The sequence below is a fragment of the Sturnira hondurensis genome, unplaced genomic scaffold, assembly GCF_014824575.4.
Source record: "Sturnira hondurensis isolate 20B ecotype Veracruz unplaced genomic scaffold, ASM1482457v3 Scaffold0021490, whole genome shotgun sequence".
In the NCBI taxonomy this organism is placed as follows: domain Eukaryota; kingdom Metazoa; phylum Chordata; class Mammalia; order Chiroptera; family Phyllostomidae; genus Sturnira; species Sturnira hondurensis.
The window spans coordinates 1,777,388-1,798,535 of record NW_028094121.1 but is presented as its reverse complement, the minus strand read 5'-3'; the positions used below and the strand labels follow the sequence as shown (position 1 = coordinate 1,798,535).

At 52.3% G+C, this 21,148-nt stretch overlaps 1 protein-coding gene across 6 annotated transcripts in view; it reads left to right on the top strand.

Annotated features, from left to right (window-relative positions):
* Positions 1-9,965, top strand: part of NFYC (nuclear transcription factor Y subunit gamma) — a 67,001-nt gene extending 57,036 nt beyond the window's left edge. For 5 of the 6 annotated variants that reach the window (XM_037032673.1, XM_037032672.1, XM_037032669.1 and 2 more), the window contains 4 exons: positions 1,114-1,272; positions 4,494-4,601; positions 7,760-7,819; positions 8,771-9,965. In XM_037032673.1, the coding sequence (XP_036888568.1) occupies positions 1,114-1,272; positions 4,494-4,601; positions 7,760-7,819; positions 8,771-9,202 (759 nt within the window). In that variant the 3' untranslated portion in view covers positions 9,203-9,965. The remainder of the gene's footprint in view (positions 1-1,113; positions 1,273-4,493; positions 4,602-7,759; positions 7,820-8,770) is intronic. The other variant, XM_037032674.1, reaches the window with a different exon arrangement.
* Positions 9,966-21,148: the final 11,183 nt, after the last annotated feature.

The following is a 21,148-nucleotide window of genomic DNA, read 5'->3' as shown; positions in this document are numbered from 1 at the left end:
TTATTGATTTTTGATGGGGGCAGGGGATGGTAGGAAAAGACAGTGTGAGAGAGAAACATCGATCAGTTGCCTCCTGTGCACGCCCTGACCAGGGATCAAACCCACAACCTGTCTGGTATGTACCTTGATTGGGAACTGAACCTGCAACCTTTGGGTATGTGGGATGACGCTCCAATCAACTGAACCACTGGCCAGGGCTATAGGTGAGCCTTGGAAGGCTCTACCCTCTTCACCACCACCATCCCTACCCCTACCAGTACCAGAGGAGCAGGATATGTTATGAAGGTCACATCTGGGGTAAAGTTATGTATGAGGTTTGAAGAAAGGATTGACCTTTTTGACAGTTCAAGTGTTTACAGCCTCTCAAAGTAAGTTTCATAGGACTGCAGTCCTGTCAATGTGTGTGTAAGACACAGAATCTGAAGAACCATATACACTAGACAGAATTTCTTAAATCTGAGCTTCCTGTTTTTCAAAAGTTAAAATTCTTTATTAAATTCTGTTACGTAAGGGTCGCCTCAGTTAGGATCCAGGTGTTAACACCACGAGGTTTCCAGTGCATTCACCTGTTTGCCTCTCCCGTGGAAGCTGCGCTGCTCCGTGGGGGTGGAAAACCAGTGTGCGCTTAATTCTCCTTCCAGTGTCTCGCCAGCCTAACAAGGAGCTCAGGATTCTGCGTTCAGTAGATTCGTACTGATCCTGTTTCCCTTTCAGTTTGCCCTCCAAATTCACCTGCTCTCGACTTGACTTTGGCCATTTCTCAAGTGAACCGTCATGGTTGCTTTTGATTCTTTTATACCGTGTGTACCTTGTCATTATTGAAGTGGCTGTGAAAAAGTTGCAACATTTAAAGCATAGAGGGTCTGGGGCCTGGGCAAATAATATGTACTATGAGCCTAAAAATCAGACTGTTTTGTCTTTTATTTTGGTAACTTTCACAGTGCTTTAAGCCCAAAGGACTCTGTTGGTTGAGTACTATTAATAGTGTTGGGGTGAGTTCAGGCTTTTGTGGAGAGGGTTTGCTCCTAGTTAACCACTGGTTATTAACCCCTTGGTTAGCCTACTAACTCTGAGCCATGGCTCAATCAGCTCTCTTATGACTCTTGTTTCCAGACCACACCAGTGACCATGCAGGTTGGAGAAGGTCAGCAGGTACAGATTGTCCAGGCCCAGCCACAGAGTCAAGCCCAGCAGGCCCAGAGTGGCACTGGACAGACCATGCAGGTGATGCAGCAGATCATCACGAACACGGGAGAGATCCAGCAGATCCCGGTAAGCCCTGCCCTGCCTTGCCTCAAGGTCTGCATGGCACTGTGCGCAACATTGCAACAGGGAGTACTTAAAGAGTTTATGTCTCTGTGTATATGTGGGTGTATATATATATAGATATATATTGTTAGGTATACAGACAGACAGACATTTTTAAACCTATATTCCCATTGCCTCAGGCCACAATTTGCTTCACTGTACACTCACTGCTTTCCTTTAACCCAGGTTCAAGTTTACCACTATGGGGCAGCTCCTTTTAATTTCCCCTCACTCCATCTGTGCAGAGAAATCATTGTAACCACTGTTCCATGCCAAGGCCTAAAGGCCCTGTGAGGCTGTCCTGTCTTTTGATTAGCAGAGAATAGGAGGGAGGTGTACAGGGAAGGCCATAAATACACTTGTTGCATATTCATGAGGCGGTTCCCAGTGGAGCCTGCAGCAAAGTGTATTTTTGGCTTTCATTTAACTTATCCATTCCTTCACTGTGGACTGCAGCTTCCTGTGTGCCTTGAGGGGTTTCATTTCTTAGATATGTACTTGTTCTTTTGTTAAAAATGTTCTTGTCCTAACACTTGCCATCTATACGTTGGTCATTTTGCCAACAAAAAATGTAGAAAGTGTGTGACATGGAGCAGTCCTTCTATTTCCTGCCCCTTACCCTTTCTATTGTGAATGAAATGTAGGCAGCTCTAGACATTCACTTGGGAAGAGGACTTGAACCACTTCCTCTCTGAAAAACGCTTGAAAAGTATCCTCAACTCTGTTTTTGTAACTGTTGTTATTAAGGGAACAGAGGAATAGGCCAGAAAAAACCTTAGGGAAGTGGGGGGGGTGTGTGTCTCTGTCTGCGCCCATCACTTTCTGTCTAGTCTCACTCTTGTGCTCACTTGCACTCGCTCCCTCCCTCCCTCCCCCTCCCTCCCTCTCTCTCTCTCCCTCTCTGCCTTTCTCTCTCTCTCTCTCTCTCTCTCTGCCTCTCTCTCTCTCTCTCTGCCTCTCTCTCTCTCCCTCCCTCCCTCTCTCTCTCTCTCCCTCCCTCCCTCTCTCTCTCTCTCTCTCTCTGCCTCTCTCTCTTTCTCTCTCTCTCTCACACACACACACGCACACACACACACACACATACAGCCCATCAGTTCCAGGTGTCTTGCCTCACTTTTTCAGCCACCAACCCCAGACCTCTCTCTTGAATGATTTTCACTCATGTGGAGGCTCCACAACAAATTTATTTCAGCCAGAGATGAGTTCCCACTTCGCAGTAACTTCAACTCGAGTGTTTTTAACCCTGTGGAGCACAGGGCTATGGCACAGAGGTTCATTGTAGAATTCAGGACCTGGTCCTCATTGTTCTCACATAGGAGTCTGCTCTTCTGAACTCATCAGCGTACTTTCAGTAGTGACGACCTTCTGGAAGGAAACTTTGCTTCTCTTTTGAAAGCCCTAGGGGTAGACTTATTTGCTCTATAGTTAGTGTAAAAAGGTTGTGAGGATCCCCAGACTGAGCCTTGCAGAAGACTGAGAGATACTGCCAGATGCCTAAATCGAAACCTAAAAGAAGAACCTCTTCTAAGAACTGCTTGGAACTGTTTGGCTCACAGCTTTTCATTCACGTCTGAGTTTCTGCAAAGAGCTCTTCCCAGCCAGGAAATGGAAAATCCCTGTGGCTGTAAACCTTCCCCCATTCCTGGGATGAGGCTTCAGTCTCTCACCTCCTGTGCCTTGGCTGGTGTTCTGGTGACCCCTGCGATAGGCCCCCTCAGCCTCAGCACATGAGCTCTCCTAAGCCCCCACCCAGTTGCCTTCAACCCCAGGAGCTTCTTGGCACTGTCGCCTGGGAGCCGCATCCTGGGATGGAGGTGGGGAGGTGAGACTCCACCCTCATGGCTTCCCAGCAGCTGCTCTTGGCGTCGTCTTGGGAAGTGAATGACTGAGGCTCACGATATTGTGCCCTGTCTCCTTTGACTAATTCTTCACAGGTTTCGGTTTTGTGGCTCTCTCCGTCTTGCATTAAGCAGACAATTCTGGAATGGTCTACCAAAACTCCACTCTTTTGGTGGCTCTGGTCCTCTGAGGCTGGCAGTTTCAGGGGAGCAGTTCGGTTTAACGCTGCACACAGGAGCGCAGCTTCCTCCTTAGTAGCATTTGCCTCGTGGAAGCAAAGTTCCCTTCAATGGCACCAGCTCTCCAAGGGGAACATCAGCTGCAGGAAGCCCATCCTCACAGCAAAGACAGGCTAGGCAGCCACGGATCCTGGTGTCCGGGCCCCCACAGAGGGGGAAACCAGGTTTGCTGGTCTCCTGGAGCCCCCCCCCCCAACCCCCCGGTCTTGGTGAGAGTGTCTGCAGGCTTCCTCTGCTGACTCTGGTCTCTGCTGAGCCTCAGTTCCTCTTGCATTGTAACTGCCTGGGTCCTTTCTTCACCCCACACTCGGGGCACTAAAACTTTCATGGCACATTGGAGTGTTAATAGCCTGAGTTAAGGCTTTTAGCACACAATTAAATGCAGCATGTGGTATTACTGTATTATCTGAGACTTAATCTTAAGCACGAGGGACTTGAAGGGCATTTTTGTAGCTTTGGTTTCCCGTGATGGGTTTTTCTGTGAAAGGTTTATTGATTCAGCTTCCCCTTGGGAGGTGTTTGGCCAGAAGCTAGTGCTGAACACCAAGGATCCTAAAAGTCCTGCAGACACCCCCACTGGTCCTGGCTGCTGGGGACACAGATCATAAAGCGGATCAGCTTTTCCTTCCAAGATGTGCAACATGGAGTTGGGCAGTTCTGGGGCTGTGGTGCGGAGTGACGGCCATCTGCTCTGTGCTCCTGGCAGACACGGGGACTTCTCTCCATGTTAGATCCGCCATTCTGGGGACCCGGGTGGAGTGGTGTGGAGGTGAGGGGAGAAAGGCCCACACCTAGGCTGCAAACATTCTGGTGATGTTAGACAGCCTTTAGGGCCAAACTTGGAGATGAACTGAGCAAACGGTGAAGAGCCAAACAAAGGGGATGGGTTCTCAGGACATTTTTCAAAGTCCATATAGGGAACATAGCCTTTTTTGTGTTTTTATGACTTGTGGGGGGGGGGGTGTGATGGTTTTGCCAGACCTCTATTAAAAAGGGCCTTTTCAGGGCAGACTCCTTTGGAGGGTTCAGTGGAATAGGGGACATGAAAAGTGTGCCTGAGGTTGCATTCGGTCTCCTGTGGTCTTTTTGTCCCTGCCCCTGCCCCAGGTGCAGCTGAACACCGGCCAGCTGCAGTATATTCGCTTAGCCCAGCCTGTATCAGGCACCCAAGTCGTGCAGGGACAGATCCAGACGCTTGCCACCAACGCTCAACAGGTATGTGCCCCAGAGACAAAGGGCTTGAGTTGGGGACCAACCAGGCTTCTGGCTGGGAAGGAGTGCTCAGCACACAATTCCCTCTTGCCGTGTTATCCTTCAGCAAGAGCCACCTCCACACGCTCCATATTTATTGTGCACCCCAAGGCAAGGTCTTCCAAAAGACCCCGAGGCGGGGTCTTTTGGAAGGTCGTATTCAAAGTGTCTCTGTTACCATGTGGTTGTGGAAAGACAAAGAAGTGCAAGGCAGGAAAGTCTCCAGGATACTGGGAGACAGCCTGGTGTTACTGCGTGCACGTCTGATCAGAGGAAGCACTTTGACAGGCCGCCTCATTGTCAGGCTGTTTCCACCTTTAAACTGAACAGCCGTGTGTTCCAGCACCTCTTCTGCCCTTTAGAAAGCTCACTTAGATTTTTAAAAATATTTTATTCATTTATTTTTAGACAGAGGGGAAGGGAGGAAGAGAAACATCAGTGTGTGGTTTGCCTCTCATGTGCCCCTAACTGGGGACCTGGCTCACAACCCAGGCATTTGCCCTGGCTGGGAATTGAACCAGTGACCCTTTGGATTGCAGGCTGGTGCTCAATTCACTGAGCCACACCAGTCAGGGTAGCTTACTTAGATTTTTTAAAAAATATTTGATTTATTTATCTTTAGAGCAGTAGGGAAGGAGNCCAGCACCTCTTCTGCCCTTTAGAAAGCTCACTTAGATTTTTAAAAATATTTTATTCATTTATTTTTAGACAGAGGGGAAGGGAGGAAGAGAAACATCAGTGTGTGGTTTGCCTCTCATGTGCCCCTAACTGGGGACCTGGCTCACAACCCAGGCATTTGCCCTGGCTGGGAATTGAACCAGTGACCCTTTGGATTGCAGGCCGGTGCTCAATTCACTGAGCCACACCAGTCAGGGTAGCTTACTTAGATTTTTTAAAAAATATTTGATTTATTTATCTTTAGAGCGGTAGGGAAGGAGAGAGGGAGAGAAATATCAATGTATGGTTGCCTCTCATGTGTCCCCTGCTGGGAACTGGCCTGCAACCCAGGCATGTGCCCTGACTGGGAATCGGACCGCGATACTCTGGTTAGCAGGCCCGTGCTCAATCCACTGAGCTACACCAGCCAGGGCACTTACTCAGATTTTTATGCTCACCTTCTTGGGCATCCTTAACCAGTGATTGCCCCCTCCTCATCTTCTCTCATGTCTTAGGATCTTGAAGGCCATCGTGAGTCCTAGATGCCGAGGGGCTACCTCCCTGGGCTTGGGGATTGGAGAATGTGGGCATTATTTGTGGAGGAATGGGGTGCCAGTCAAGGGGAGGCATCGTTAATGGGTTCTTTTGCCTCAGGCTCCCAAAAAAGCAGCGATTGTTTAAGAGCTAAACAATCGCTGGGCCCATCTGGCCCCGTTGGGTTTCTGGTGAGGCGTCTGTTAACAGCAGTGAGAGAGCTGAGTGTGGAGAGCAGATCTCCACAGACCTTGTTTGGGGGAACAGGAGGGATGAGTGAAAAGTAAGGCTTCTGAGTCCCATGTAGGTTTCTGGGGTCCTGAACAGCTCACATGAGGACTTTTCCCTGATTTCTTTGGTGCTCACTGACACGGAATCAGCGCTCAAGACTGGTCATACCTTTGGGTACCTCCCCCTCTCCCTTTAAAAACAAAACAAAAAAAAACTTGTAAGATTCTAACCTGGGATCCAGAAAACTTTCTATGGCCAGGGGGTGGGAGAAAATGAAAAGGAACAGTTTTTGGTGTTTCCCTAGATGTCAGTTTTGGAACCAGAAACTAAAGCCACAGTGGGGAGAGTCGGGTACACAGGGGCTGGGGGCGGGCACTGTAAGGAGAGCGCACAGGAGGGCAGAACTCGGATGAACACAGATTGTAACTGCGACAGCTGGCACTTCGTGGGTGCTCAGTAAATATTTTTTGAATGATGCTGAGTAAATAGTATGTAAATGACATTTAAAGTTAAATGAAACTTTCTTTTCAGCCACAGTAAAGATCAGTCCTGCTGGCCACAGGGCACAGTTAACCTCATCTATGAGGAGTATTCTCCATTTGCCTCAGGGTCATTCATTTATTTGTTTCATTCATGCATTCATTTATTTCTGGAGTACTTAATTTGCACTAGGTGGTAGCTTAGCTCCTGCCCTCGGGTGGCTTCTAGACTGGTATGGGGAGAGACTGGAAACGAGGAACAACAGGAAGGAACCTTTATGAAGCCCTTTCACGCCTGTCCCCTTCTTGCTCAGCATAGCCTCTCGGGTAGGCCAGACGGGTTTTTTTGGCTGTTGTGAGGACACCTGAGAGGACAGTCCTCACCTGGCAGGCTGGCTACGCTGACTCCAGGAGGTGGTGCACAGAGGCCATTTTCAGTTGAATGTTCCATAGGCACACACGGGCACACCCAAGCGTGCTTCCGTCATCTTGCTCGTCTGCCAAGCTGTCCCATAGCTGGCATTGTAGGGTGCATTTCTGCACCTCAGCAAATTTCTTTTAAAGTCCACATCTAAGGCTTTAAGTGCACATGATGAATGTTTTCCTTGCTTCCTCCCCCACCCCTCCCACCTTGGCCCAGAGGGCTGCACGTGGCTGCCATCGGAAAAACTGCTTCATAGGTTTGCCACAAAGGCTTCCAGGGCCAAAGCCACCTGCTCGCCAGGGTGTTTCATATTCCAGTCAGATAATCTGGGTGATAGGGGTTTGGTTTGGAGCCCACCTTCCAAGAGTGAAAGGGACCACTCACTACTTTGCCCAGTTGTTTGCAAACCATCTTCACTGGCTGAAAGACTCTTAGGGCTTCTGCCCAAATAATAAATGTTATGCCCTCTCCTTTTAGCACCTAGGAGCTAGGTGTGTATTCGATTTGATTCTCAGGCCCCAGAAAGACCTTGGGGCTGAGGGTAGTGAGTGGCCATTAATATTACGTGGTCCTGGGTCCTCTGTGTGGTGTGAGCTCTCAGTAGCCTTCAGTGCTCAGGGGTAGGCAGGGACCCTTGCTCTTCTGCTACCCAGCAGGCGCCTGCTCTGCGCCAGGCCTTATTCCGGGCACCTCGTACCCGTTGTCTCACTTGATCTTCGTGGCCCGCTCCTGGTTAGTAGGCAGGTGAGCCAGGCCCTGCGGCTGACCTGCCTGCCCTGTTGTCTTGATTCCTCCAGATCACACAGACCGAGGTCCAGCAAGGACAGCAGCAGTTCAGCCAGTTCACAGACGGACAGGTAAAACATCCGGTGGGGGTGGGAGTGAGCAGTTGGGGGCTGGGGATAGTGGATGACATCTGTGAGTTTGGATGGTTAGGGTAGCTATCCCTTCTTCTGTTAACAGTGAGTAGACAGAAATTGTTAAAAACAAGTACAGTCTTTAAATCAGCCTGTCCTTTAGGTTCATAGACTTGTGGGAGCTGAACATAACCTTAGACATTGTCTAGCCCAAATCCCCAGTTTGCAGATGAGTAAACCGAGCCCTAGAAATGGCTCATGCCTTGTCCATGCTCACTTTGGCTGTTCATTGCAGACCCAGGACTAGAACACAGGTCTCCTTTTCCCTCTCTGGGACTAGTTTTCTTCCTAAGCCATGTTGCTTTTTACTAGCATGGATCAGTTGGAATGCAGAGAATGGGACCTCTCAGCCTCTCAGTGCCTGGAATTCAGTAATTCTAAAGCCACAGGACGATAGAACCTTGCCTGCTCCCTTGGCCTTCCCCTCGTACTCTGGTCCCAGACAGCCCTGCAGACACGGTGGGGCTCCCAGGCTCGTGTTCTCTGCTGCCTGAGGGAGGGGAACTTCGTCTCCCACCTCTGCTGGCACCAGGCACTAGGCTCACGTGCCAGTGCTTCTAGGGTCAGGGTCTTGGCTTTTGGTTTCTTTTGGGGACACCTGAGACACCAAATATCTAGTTGACCCTCACCTCCCGAAGTGGCTCGGTGAGCATCTGCCTCCCCTCTCACAGGTCTGGGCTGTAGGAAGTGTTTAACCCCAGGCGACCTCCTCAGCAGAGCCCATGTAGGAGATGCAGGGTCAGTGTAGTGTCCACCCGAGCCAGGTATTCCAAGGAAAGGAGGAGAGGGGGTGATCCTGCTGCCCTTGCCAGTGAGGATTACTGAGAGTTGGGGAAATGCTGACTTCCAAGCTGCTGGTACAGTGGTTCGAATTGCTTGTGTTTGTCACAGAGGAACAGCGTGCAGCAAGCTCGAGGCTCTGAGCTAACGGGAGAGGCAGAGCCCAGAGAAGTGAAAGCCACAGGAAATGCAACTCCCTGCACCTCTTCCCCGCCCACTACACACACCCCCTCACACCGTGCTGGTGCCTCCTGTGTCTGCTGCTCCCAACCCCAGCAGAGCTCCACACCCCCTCCTCCCTCTGACGCCTTGCAGTGGGTGGTGGTTGAAGTATCTGGGGCCCCCAGCCAACTTGAGGCCCATAGGGAGCTGCATGCCCCTCTCCCAGGGGTGACCTCACTCTCTCCTCTCCACCCCTCGCAGCAGCTCTACCAGATCCAGCAAGTCACCATGCCTGCCGGCCAGGACCTCGCCCAGCCCATGTTCATCCAGTCAGCCAACCAGCCCTCCGACGGGCAGGCCCCCCAGGTGACCGGAGACTGAGGGCATGAGCTGGCAAGGCCAAGGACACCCAACACAATTTTTGCCATACAGCCCCAGGCAAGGGGCACAGCGTCCCTTCCCAGAGGACCCGCCGACCTCAGCACCTCCTGCAGGCTAGGACGCTGGTGCACTGCGCCCCACGGCTGGGGGCCGAGATTCTCCAACAGAAAGACACAATATTTTTTATTTCCTCTTTTTCCATTTTTTTCCAAGAAATTGATATTTCAGTATGTTGTGTGTCCAGTGCTATGAAATGAAAATATTAAATAACATATTTATGGCATTTCTTGAAGAGTGTGGTTGAAGAAATATTTCTTTTCCTTTTTTGGGTTCTTACCGCCACTCCTTTTTTAGGAGCAAGTCTCCTAACAGGTGTATGTTATCTCCTGACTCTTGGAACAGCTGCTGCCCCAGGATCTTCCACCTTGTTCTGTCTTCAGATTAAATTAGGTGAATGTGTGTAGCTTCCTTTTCATTGGTATCCACTCTCCTTGTCTGGCTCTTGCCCCAGAGTTCTGCGTATTTGCATCGGAGGCCATGGAAACGTTCCTTGCGTTTAGGAGATGAGCTTATTTGTCATGGTGAGTGGGTGGATTTACTCCCAAACCTCCTCTCTCTCGCCAGGGACCCAAGGAGACTAGAGCTCTGTGCATTTACCACCACCACCCCATTTTTTATTTTCTAAATGCATTAAAATTTGTGCTAGTCTTTGTTGCATGGACTTCAAACTGCATAACATGCAATAAATCTCATTTTAGATAATTAAGAGTCTGAGTTTCTGTATCCGGAAGCATTCATGGGGCTGCTTTGCTTAGGTGTGAGGCTTGGAAAGGTTGGTTTGCCCTCAGGTTGGGTGTGTATGAAGGAGGGGGACCCCTGTGGGAAAAAGCTAAGGGAAACTTACTCTGAAACGTATCTGATTCAAACTGAGGTCTTCAGCTGAAATTCAGTAGGGTCTGTTTGCTTCTCAGGTCCCTGCCTGCCTTACTTCCTGGGCTACTACTGTGGGCAAGATCAGTTGTGTCCGGTTGGGCTGAGGGTCAAGAGTGTCTGTCTTTGAGAAAGCCGTCTCTGTCCTTCAAGTAAGGACCCCAGTAAACCCCTCCTCCCCAGACGTGGCACAACGTTGAGTTGCCCACTATGGCCATGCCCTGTAGCATCTGCCAAGGAGGGCAGCCCAAGCCCTTGTCCAACAGCAGGTCATGAGAGGTCTGCAGCCAGGGCCTGTATCCTGCTAATTGCAACAAGAATAGAAAGAGCATTCTACTTCACTGACCACAGAGGCCAACGGCGAGCCGTCCTCACCTTCACCACACCATCCTCAACTAGAACGAGGCCCGTTGTGTGGGAAGGTGGGAGAACTGGATGCCAGGAGAAGTGGGTGTTAATTTCTTCTCTGACAGTAATACACCATAAAACCTTGGGCGGCTCCCTGTTTGGGGGGCACTGTCTGAAGCTGTGAGGTGGGCATGGGGAGGAGTCTTCCATGTTAGATGATTACAGGTCTGACCTGGTGCTTTTATAAATTCCCTGCTGCAGACGTGGCAAGTACTTGGACGTCTGTGTCATCCATTTCATTCCCAGTCACTGAAGAGTCCTCGCCATTGAAAACATACACAGTGAAATAAAATATGACAGGGCAGAGTTAGGAAGAACATACTGAGTAGGAAATCAGAATCATAGAAAACAAATATTCTGGCTGTAAAGAGCTGCTACGTAGTGGTTAGAATTGGATTTCACATCTTATCCTGAGCTTCTGTGCCACCAAAGCAAAAGACCCAGAACCAGGAAGGTAACACCATGAAAAGAAGAAAAAAATAATACTCATTTGCAAAAGCAAAGATTTATTTTTTCTAGTTTCAAGGTTTGGGATACAGGGTACCTCTCTCATGTTGTCAGGGAGGTGGGGCAGATACTATCACCATGGGGAATCTTCCCCTGGTAAGAAAGGCAGCCCCTGGGGTGTTGGATTCCCAAGGTCAAGGCCCCCACCCCATTCTGGACCTTTCTCTCAAGAGGGTTCACTGGCCTTTCCCACTTCTATAGCCAGACATGCTGCGTGCATAGCCCCTTGAGCGAATGCAAGAGGAGAGTAAAGTCAAGTGCACGGAAGCGGCCCTGGCCTCAGAGAAAAGACAAGCTCAGCTGTTCATTTCCCGGCTCACCCACCCCATCAAGGCCACTGAACGGTCCCACCTTGCTGCTCTTTGACTCATTCCTGAAAACCCAAGTGTAACTGGAAATTCGTGCCAGTCAATGGGCTCCCAGTTTCCCGTAGACTGCCATAGACTGTCATTCTTACTTGGGGGTGTTCGATCGGTTCTGATTGGCAAGCAGCTTCCTTGCTGAACACGTTCCCTTTAAATTTCCCCGCCAGCAGGGCCCATCTGGGTGTAAACAAACACTTCAGTGCAGCCCAAGACAGCCCCTATCTAATGCCCAACATGATCCCCTTACATCCGGAGCAGTCTTTAAACATTTTTCCTAGCGCTTGCAGCACTTGTCCTCTGCATGATCTTCACGGTGACCCTGCAGCGGAGACAGGAAGAGGGATGGTGATCCCTGTGTGGCAGATGGAGACATGGAGGCCCGTAGAAGTGCAGTGACTTTCCCAAGGTCACTCCCTGAAAAGGGGTGGAGTTGAAACCAAAACACTGGATCTCCTGTACATACACAGCTGCTTTTTCTGGCAGAAGATTGTGTGTGTGTGTGTAAGAGAACAAGGCATTATTGAATGTGAACTGACTCCTTTTGCTCTGTCTCCTCCAAATCCGCTGGCCCAGCCTTGGTATATGTGGAATAAAGGAAGCAATAGGATCTGGTCAGTGGCTGGTGGTTGGGGTAACTTTCCTGGAGGCTGATGCAGGAGCCTGGAGGCTTCTGGGATTAAAACAGACCACCAGGCCGGCATCCTTGCTGCTCAGTTTTCCTGAGGCCACAAGGGGGCAGCATGTAGCACTCACCCAAGTCTGGGAGATGCCATGTCTCACCCTCATCCAACTCTACTCTAGGAAGTATGGTGGGAACTATGAGGGCATGACTAGATCCTTGGCCCCTTCCTGATAAGACCCTTAACTTTTGAAGGGAGGGGCCTCCTTAGGATAACAGCAAGGGCTGGAAACACTATTCCTTCAGGGTAGGTGGTTAGATTTTATTTTTTTATTTAATACTTTATTTGTTTTTAGAGAGAGGGGAAGGGAAGGAGAAAGAGTGGGAGAGAAACAGCAATTGTGGTTGCCTCTCATGTGTTCCTTGCTGGGGACCTGGCCTGCAACCCAGGCCTGTGCCCTGACTGGGATTCGAACCAGCGACCCTTTGCTTCACAAGCCCGTGTTCAATCCACTGAGCTACACCAGCCAGGGCTGGTGGTTGGATTTCAACAAGGACTTTCTGATGACCTAAGTTCAGCCAAGGCCCTATGTCCCCAGCTTTGTTTCTTTCCACCCTCCTCCTCACACTCTATGCTACTGTCACACTGTTACTTGCTGGCCCCTGAAACAAACTCCCATGTTTTCAAAATGTACTGGCCCCAGTGTCTGGAATGTCCTTTTCCAGTTATTGATCTCCTATACATCCATCAAGGCCCAGTTTAATGGCCCTTGCTGAGAAACCTCTAATTCCTGGAGCAGAGTTAGCAAAGACCGCTTCGATGTTCCCATAGCAACTTCTACAGTCTCTATTATTAGTGCTCAAATACACAGTCATTCAGCAAATATTTCTTTGGCACTTTCTGTGTGTCAGACGTTGTGAAGACAGATGAAAACAAGCCAGCGAGGTTTATGCTATCACGGAGCTTGTACTGGGTTGGGGCAGAGGTGGGAGAGGGAATGAGAGAGAGAGACAATAAACATGAAACAAGTTAAGCCCTAAAGGGACTCCCTGTCACTGTTAGAATTTCCTGGTTTCGACTGTCTTCTCCTCCACTTCCAGGTCATCTCCGCACCCCCTGAGCCCAGCACAGGGCCTGGCACCAAAAGAACAATAGTAACTGATGAGCAAGTAAATGAACATGAATCCTTCCTCTCAGCCAGCCTTCAACACCCACTGCTGTTACTGTTGCTTTTTCTTAACTTTTTCTTGAACATTGATCTTACGCTGGAGGGCTGTGCGATGGAGGTTATCCTTTTAAGAAATTCCTGTGAAGGAAAATATATCTAAAGCTTGGCACCTGAATAGATGATCTCATTTCATCTTCACATTCTCATTATAAGTAGGCATTCTCCCCATTTTGTGAGTGAGAAACCAAGGCTCAAAGGGGTTGAGGAATTACCCAAGTGCACCAGCCGATTAAGTGGAGCCGGATGCTTAAAGGAGCCTCCTGCCCGGTCTGCTCAGCTCCACTGGTCTTGTCCTTACTGTTCATGACTCTTTTTCCTACAGAAAATGAGAGCTCTCCATCCTCAACTCCTGCATGGGGACCTAGCCTTTGTCCCACCTCTCCAGCTAGCCTCCTTCAGCTAGCCTCTGACCTCCCAGGAGGAGAGGACTTGGGTGAAGAGGTCAAGTAAGTGCCTGCTCCCTTGAGTATGGCCTCCTCTGGGTCCCCTGAGCCAGGCTGGCAGCCTTACCCCCTAGTTTGTGCGCTAGGCCACTACCATAGCCCAGGAGAAAGGATGGGAGGGCAGCAAGTTTGGCACTCCAGGGGAGAACCCGAGCTGCACTCCCATGGGTCAGGCTGGGCTGGGCTCCTCCAGCTGGCTGGTGCTGAGGAGAGGCAGGTCTGAAACAGGACCCAGCTCCCCCGCTGCAGCCATGGCCCTCCACTAAGTCCCACCACCACTCCCGCTCCAGCCCCTCCCCCAGGCCCCTGCGCCACTCTCTCTCTCAGTGAAGAGCTGTGAAACAGACGCATTCTAAGGTCTTGTTTGTATCAACATGTCTTTATTTTGCTTTGTATTGAAATGATGGTTTGGCAATATATGGAATTCCAAGTCCACGGTTATTTGCCCTCAGCATTCTGGAGATACTATTTCATTGTCTTTTGGCAAAATCTGTTGTTGCTGATGAGAAGCTCACTGTCAATTCAATTACTGGACCTTTGTAGATGAGCTATCTTCTCTCTGGTGGCTTTTAGGATTTCCTTTTTGTGCTTGATATTCTATACTTGGGCTGCAAGGTGTCTAGATGTATTTTTGTTTTGTTTTTAAAGATGTCTTACTAGGCAGTCTGTGGGCTTTCACAATCAAGAAATTCACATCTTGTTTCTGGAAAGAGATGAGTTACTCTTTCCAGTATCTTTTCCTGGAACTAACACTGTACAGCGTCCGGCAGAAGAGAGGCCTGCTTGAGTGTGGCTGGTAGGGTAGTACTGTGGGTGTAATAGTTAGAGTTTCAATTTGAGCATTTCACCTAAAATGTCATGTGGTGTGCTTGAGTGTGATGTGGTTATGTCACAGAATTACATGCTTATGATTTTGTAATGAAAAGAAGGGCGTTATTTGTGCCGGACCCTGTATATTCTGGATTTTTTTGTTCACTTTTTGATGTTTCTTTTCTTTCATATGTTTAATCTCCTTATTGTTCTGGGATTTGTGCTGAGGATTTCCTCAAGTTTAGCTTCTCATTCACTAATTCTCTTTTCTGCAGTATTTACTAACCCGTCTGATTTTTAAAATACGACTGGTTTCTTTTCTAAAATTTCTAGTTTTCGTCATATCTAGCATATACCCGTGTTTGATATCTTTCTGTTCTGGTGTTATAAATGCTATTCCTTTATCTCTGAGAAGATTTGAACAATATTAAACTTACTTTTAGATTGTTTCTTTATCTCTAGGTCTCTCAGTATGAATTCTCCCATGAGAGAGATGTCTCTCAAAATACCGCATTTCTTCTTATATGCTGTGAAATTTCTTCTCCAGGTAGTTATTTTCAGCACATTTTTCGAACTGTGCTGTGGGACATGGGGGCCACCCTACGGGATGATGTCCCAGCTCTGCCTGCCCGAGCCGAGTGGAGGCGCACCAGCCCCGGACTCGCTCTTGTGCTGCTGTCTTGGCTTGGGGTTTCTCGTGGTGTGAGTATCAAGTCCTGAGCCCACACCTCATGTGGGTAGGCTTGAGGTATCATACCCGCCTGGGTACTCTTTCTACCCAAAGCCAAGGCCAGGTGGCTCACAGGCTGACCTATTTTGGTCCTGTTTATGGCAGACAGCACGTGCCCAGACCCCGCTCTAGGCAGGAAGCCCGCCGTGCCTCTGGCGGGGTCGGCGGGTATACTCCCCATTTCGCTGGAAAGCCGAATCCCTCCTCGGAGGCAGAGCTCCAGATGATGGTCACCACTGGAATTCCCTCTTATTTCTGGCCCTTCAAGTTTTCTCATTTTTGTTTTTGAGCTCGGATATATTGTTGTTATTCTTAAATATTTTATTTATTTATTTTTAGAGAGAGGGGAAGGGAGGGAGAAGGAGAGAGAGAGAAACATTAATGTGTGGTTGCCTCTTGCACACCCCCTACTGGGGACCTGGCTCACAACCCAGACACGTGCCCTGACTGGGAATGGAACCAACGACCTTTCCGTTTGCAGGCGGGCACTCAGTCCACTGAGCCACACCAGCCAGGGCTGTTGTTGATTTTAATTACCCAGCATTTATCTTGTACATTCACTGTTTTAAGGAGAAAGGGACTTCAATAAGTTGGATCAAGTTTGACCTGCAGTCCCACGCTCTGGGTCTCCCAGCCCTGTCACCGAGCCCCACTTCTCTTTCCGGAACCTGAGTCTCGTTTACCAAGTCTCATTCCTTTTTTGAACCTCCTTCCCCACGACTCAATCTGCAGCCCCTCCTACTCACGCCGTCTCCCATCCTGAGCCCTCATCCCAGTTCCTCCCACCAGAGGAGTGGGGAGCAGGGAAGCTTTTGTCCACGCACTCTCAGCAACTCAGAAAAGTCCTTCCTCCCTGCTCTCCCACCGTCGCTGTGCCAGTGGCTGTCGCTGGGAACACGGAGCCTTCCAGCAGGACTGCAGGACGGGGCCTTCAGCACGGTCTTCCAGGGGTTGGGGTCAAGATGGAAGAACCCCAAAGACAAAGGAGGAGCAGTGCAAGAAGGCGCGGCTTTGACCTTCATTTCCACACCCCCTCCTCCCTCAGTGTATCCTGCTTGTGGGTCCTCCTCCAGCCCTGAGGGTCAGTGGGGTTCACTATTGCTTGGCCAGTGACACTGATGACTGGCCCAGCTGGTGGGCACGGTCGGGGCTGGGGACAGCTCAGTGGCATGTCCAGGTCCACAGAGAAAAGACCCTCTGGGGCTCCCCTCCAACACCTCTCCCCTGCTGGCTGGCCTAATTCTCTTGCCCACTCAGGCCTCCTTGGGAAAAGGAAGCAGGCCTGGTCTTCCTCTCACACTTCCCCCTGCTCTCAGTGGTGGTGGGTCCCTAGGGGTGAGTAATGCATGTGGTGCCATCACTTCACAAACACCCTCCACTCTGATCCCTCCTCCAGCTGAGAAGAGCTGCGGGACTGGGGGGTTCTCGCAGCATCTCCCCTCTCCACCCAACGCACACCCGAAGAGCAATAGGATCAATGGTTCGCATTTGTATGGCTCCCAGCATGGTCTCGACTTTTCACGTATTATGCTTTCAATCCTCCTGTCAGCTGTGAAGGTGGGGCAGAGGTGGAGTGACCAGCTAGTCCAGGGTGGAGCCAGGCAGTGCAGCCATGACTGGTAGCTCTTTCTGCCCCCGACACTGCCAACCTCCCTGGAAGCTGGCTCCCTCTCCACCCCACTGAGCTCTCTCCTGTAGAGTGTCAGCCTCCAGGGCATGCGCAGGCTCAGGCCCTGGCCAAGCTCCCTGGTTCCTATCAGGCCCAACTGAACCCTCCAGCCTAGCATTCAAAACCCCCTGTGTCACCCACATGCTCTCTAACATCCTCCCCATCCCACACCCACCCTGCCCATGAGCACACACACACTGCAGCACAGGGGTAAAGGGCTGTACCAGACAAGTCTCACTAAGCCTCAGTCTTCTTACCTGTAAAATGGGGTGTGAACAGTGTTACCTCAGCGCTGTTGGGATGGTGAAATAGACAATGTAGGCAAAGCCCCCTGCATGAGGCTTAGCATTTAGCCTGGGCCTCATCAGTGGGTGCTGCAGGTACTTGCTGTGCTTCTCTATACCTCCCCAAGCCCTGGCCACCTCTGCCCCACCCCAGCAGGCTCCCTCTGCCATTGCTGTGGAGACGTCTGCCTCCTTTGACCTCTAGCAACCCTAAGAGCTGTAAGAAAACCCAGGGGGTTTCTGGGGAGGGAGGAGGAAGACGTCTGTGGGTGGAACCCTGACCTGCTCACCCCAATTTAACCACAGAACTTCTGAGTGAATGCATTTTACATGTTGGGGTGCCACCTTATGACTCTGTCTGTAACAAGAATTCCTTTGCTAAAAGAGTCTGAAAATCGCTCACTTAAACCATTCTTTCCCACTCCTAGAAAGCCCTGGCTTGACCTGAGGTCACACTGGGAGTCAATGACAGGATTGAACCTGGGCCCTAGTCCCAGGCACTTGCAGACCTTGACCCTCTCAGAGGAGTGAGCCCTGGAGAACAAGGACTGGGCCATCTAGGGTCCCTTGGCCCACAGCACTGGTCCCAGGGTCACATGCACAGGAGGAAGGTGCCAGCTGGGGGAGTGGACAGGCCACAGACAGTTCTAGGCTCACCCCCTGCCTGTGTGTCTTTAGATGAGTCCCCTCACCTCTCATCCTCAGCTTTCTTGCCTGCAAAGGCCTGTTCTAGGTCCCGCAAGGGACAGGGCCTGGTACTTAGTTGGTGTCCTGCAAATGGGAAGCCCTCCCCATTCTTTTCCTCAATCAATACTTGCTCCATTGATGGGTGATGGTGACAGTGACGAATTGCAGAAGATCCTGGGGCCCTGCCCTCTTCCTGTGGTACAGAGAGGGAAACTGGAGCCCGGAACAAGGAGGGGACTTGCCCAGGTGGGACAGTGAGCGAGTCTGGGCAGGGTGGGGACATTCTGGCAATGTTAGCAGGGAGAGAACCAGAGTTGGGGTGCGAAGGAAGCTGCTGAGGATGGGGTGAAGGGAACAGGTGGGAAGAGGGGCAGAGGAGGGTGGGAAAACCACATCACTCCTCCCCCACTCCCTGTAGCAGAGAGGCTGACTGAGAAAGCCTAAGACAGCTGTTTGCTCGGAACAGTGCCTTTGTCACTCAAGGCTGTGGTGGGGAAATCCATTCTCCCAGTCATGCCTTGGGAATCCAGATGGGGGCAGGCAGGCAGCCAGGTGACCCTCAGAGTGGCCACCTGGCTCCTCAGAACCAGACTTGCCCCCCTGCTTCTCCTCACTCTCTCTCTCTCCTCTCTCTCTCCTCTCTCTCTTTCTCTCTCTCTCTCTCACACACACTCCCATTCAACTTGGCTTACAGACTCCTAGACCCATCTTCCTCATCCCCTCACTCCTTAGGAAGAGTTCCACGTGCCTTCAGTGTGAAAAGGAGAGGGCCCCACCCTCTATCACACACCACCTACAGGAGAACAGGCCTCTGTGCCCTCTTCATAGTCCTTCCTGAGATCTAACTTCCATCCTTCCAGTTGCAGCCACAATCTCTTGCCTCCTCCGGCTGCCTCCTCCAGTAATCTGGAGCTGGAGTTGGGGAAGATGATGACAGGACCACTCCCCACAGTGAGGGTTCCTCCCAAGGAGTGGAAGGGACTTCTGCAGTCTCCCAAATGGGAAGGGGGATGCAGGGGCCAGAGGCGATGCTGAGCTTGAGGATCAGATTTCCCAGAACAGACCCAATCTCAGATATTCTGGGCGCTAACAAGAGCAACCTGGGTTGAAGTGTCATGTCTGCCACAGAAGGGTGGCCTCGGAAAGACCCCCAAGAAACACCCCCAGATCCCTTGCCATAGCTTTCCTTCCCACCATTCAGGTCCCCAGACCTTAGTCCCACCCCCAGGGCCCCTGATGGGTGAGGTTCCGGCAGACAGTCCTGTGGGATCTGGCAGAGTGGTGCCCGGTGTCCAGGGGGTGCTGGCTTCAGCACCCACGGAGAGGATGGTTAGCCCAGCTGGGGTGCTGCATCCATAGCAGGGCCCTGGGAGGGGGGGCAGAAACCCTCCCCAGTTACCCAATGAGGGCGGGGCATAACCTGCCCAAGGGCCTCAGACTCTGGCCCTGGGCCCACCTGGAGCCAGAAGCAACCGGCGAGATTCAGGTCGGACCCCAGAAGGCGCCCCCTGCTGTGCAGAGGGAAAGGGTGAAGGGGTGTGCGCAGGCTGCCAAGCCCAGCTTGGGGACCCCTCCTAGGTACCTGAAGCCCCCTCCCTGCTCGCCCGAAGCTCTGCCTGCCTCCCTCCCCCACTGGCACTCAGCAGATCAATGCTGCCTTTGCTGACAGCTGAGAATCGAGCTCGCCTTCCCGCCCCCTCTCCCGCCCCTCCCGCTCGGCTGCTTCGTCCCCCGAGATCTTCCCGAAGGAACGGGAAGAGTTTGCTGCGGAAGCGCTTCACCTTGGGGCAGGGCCTGTGGAGGGAGCGGCGGGTGTGGACCAAGCTTCCACAAGGGAAGAGGGCGTGGGGATGGGAACCCCAAATCACCGCTCTGTGCTGGCCGGAGAGAGCTAATGAGAACGAGAGGGCCGCCCCCTATACAACAAGCTAGAGAGAGGAGGCCAGGCACTAAGAACTTTCTAGCTGGAGAGGGAGCGACGTGTTGGAAAGCCTCCCGGTTTCTGGGTGGGATTCTTTGGGCTTCCGGAGACGGGGTTGTCCAGCCCGAACGCTGGCTCCGAGCTCACCTCTCAGCACCCCTGCGCCCTGCACCTGGTTCCCCGACCTGGGGCCAAGCCAACGGAACATTTCAGACTGAACCTGGATCAGAGGAGACTCTTCTTTGGGGCTGGGTGGCCTCCCTCCCTGGGGGCTCCTCCCCTATCCTGAAGAAGGGAAGTTCAGTGGGGGTGGGTGGGAGGAAAAACGGGCACACCTGGGCCCACGTGCTACACACTCTGACACAACTCCGCAGCGCTTGGGCGTCAGGCTTTGCAGGTAGGAGCTGCTCTCCTAGCCACACGTTGCGCCGGCACACTACGCACAGCCCGCGCAACGCGTACAGGGCACAACCTTAGGGGACACACCTCATCTCTTGCACCGCCAACACTCAGATGGTCGGACCTGCACATCCTTCTTCACACCCATCCACACGGGACCCACAACACACACTTCCATAGATTCAGTCCCACCACCTGGCAGACCCCTAGCCACCACCCCACCCCCCGCCCTGTACACACAGCAGACACTTCGGCATCCACTCGCACCCAAACTCCACGGGACGCTCCTCCCGTCTGCAACCGCGGAAACAGCTCCGCACTCCGCGCCCCACTATCCACTAGCACACAGGAGGCATTCCAGCCGGCCTTCGGGTCCACACAGCCCCTCGCGGCAGTGCACGCCCCCTGCCCGCCGCCAACCTCGAGGCCGGGCGAGCTGCCCCCGGGCCTGCCGCCACGCGGTCGGGTCAGGGCACCGACTGGGCGGCCGGTGCGCCCTGGCCCGCCGCCTTCGCCGCGTGTCCCCTCCCTCCGCCCTACTCGCTAGCTCGCTCGCTCGCTCCCTCCCGATTTGGGAAGGCGGCCGCGGGGCGGGCGGGGGCGGGCGGGGGAGGGGCGGGGCGGGGAGGGTGACATGTGAGCAGCGCGCCAGGGCAGGTGGAAAGGCGAGCGGCATGGAGCGCGTAATAAGAGAGTTGGAGTCGGAAAGAGCCGCCCCAGTCGCCGGGGAAGCGGGCGGTCAGAGCGGGCTCCGGCTACCCCCAGGTTCCGAGCGCCCGCCCCCCGCCCCGGCGCAGCCCCTGCCGGGACCCTAGCCCCCGCCGCCTGAGCCCACCCCGGGCCGCCCCGCCGGCCTCGGGTCCGAGCCATGTGCCGCTGAGCGCCCTGCGCGCGCCCCCGCCCCGGACTGTCCCCGGGCCCCGGCCCCCCCGCCAGGCGCCGCCC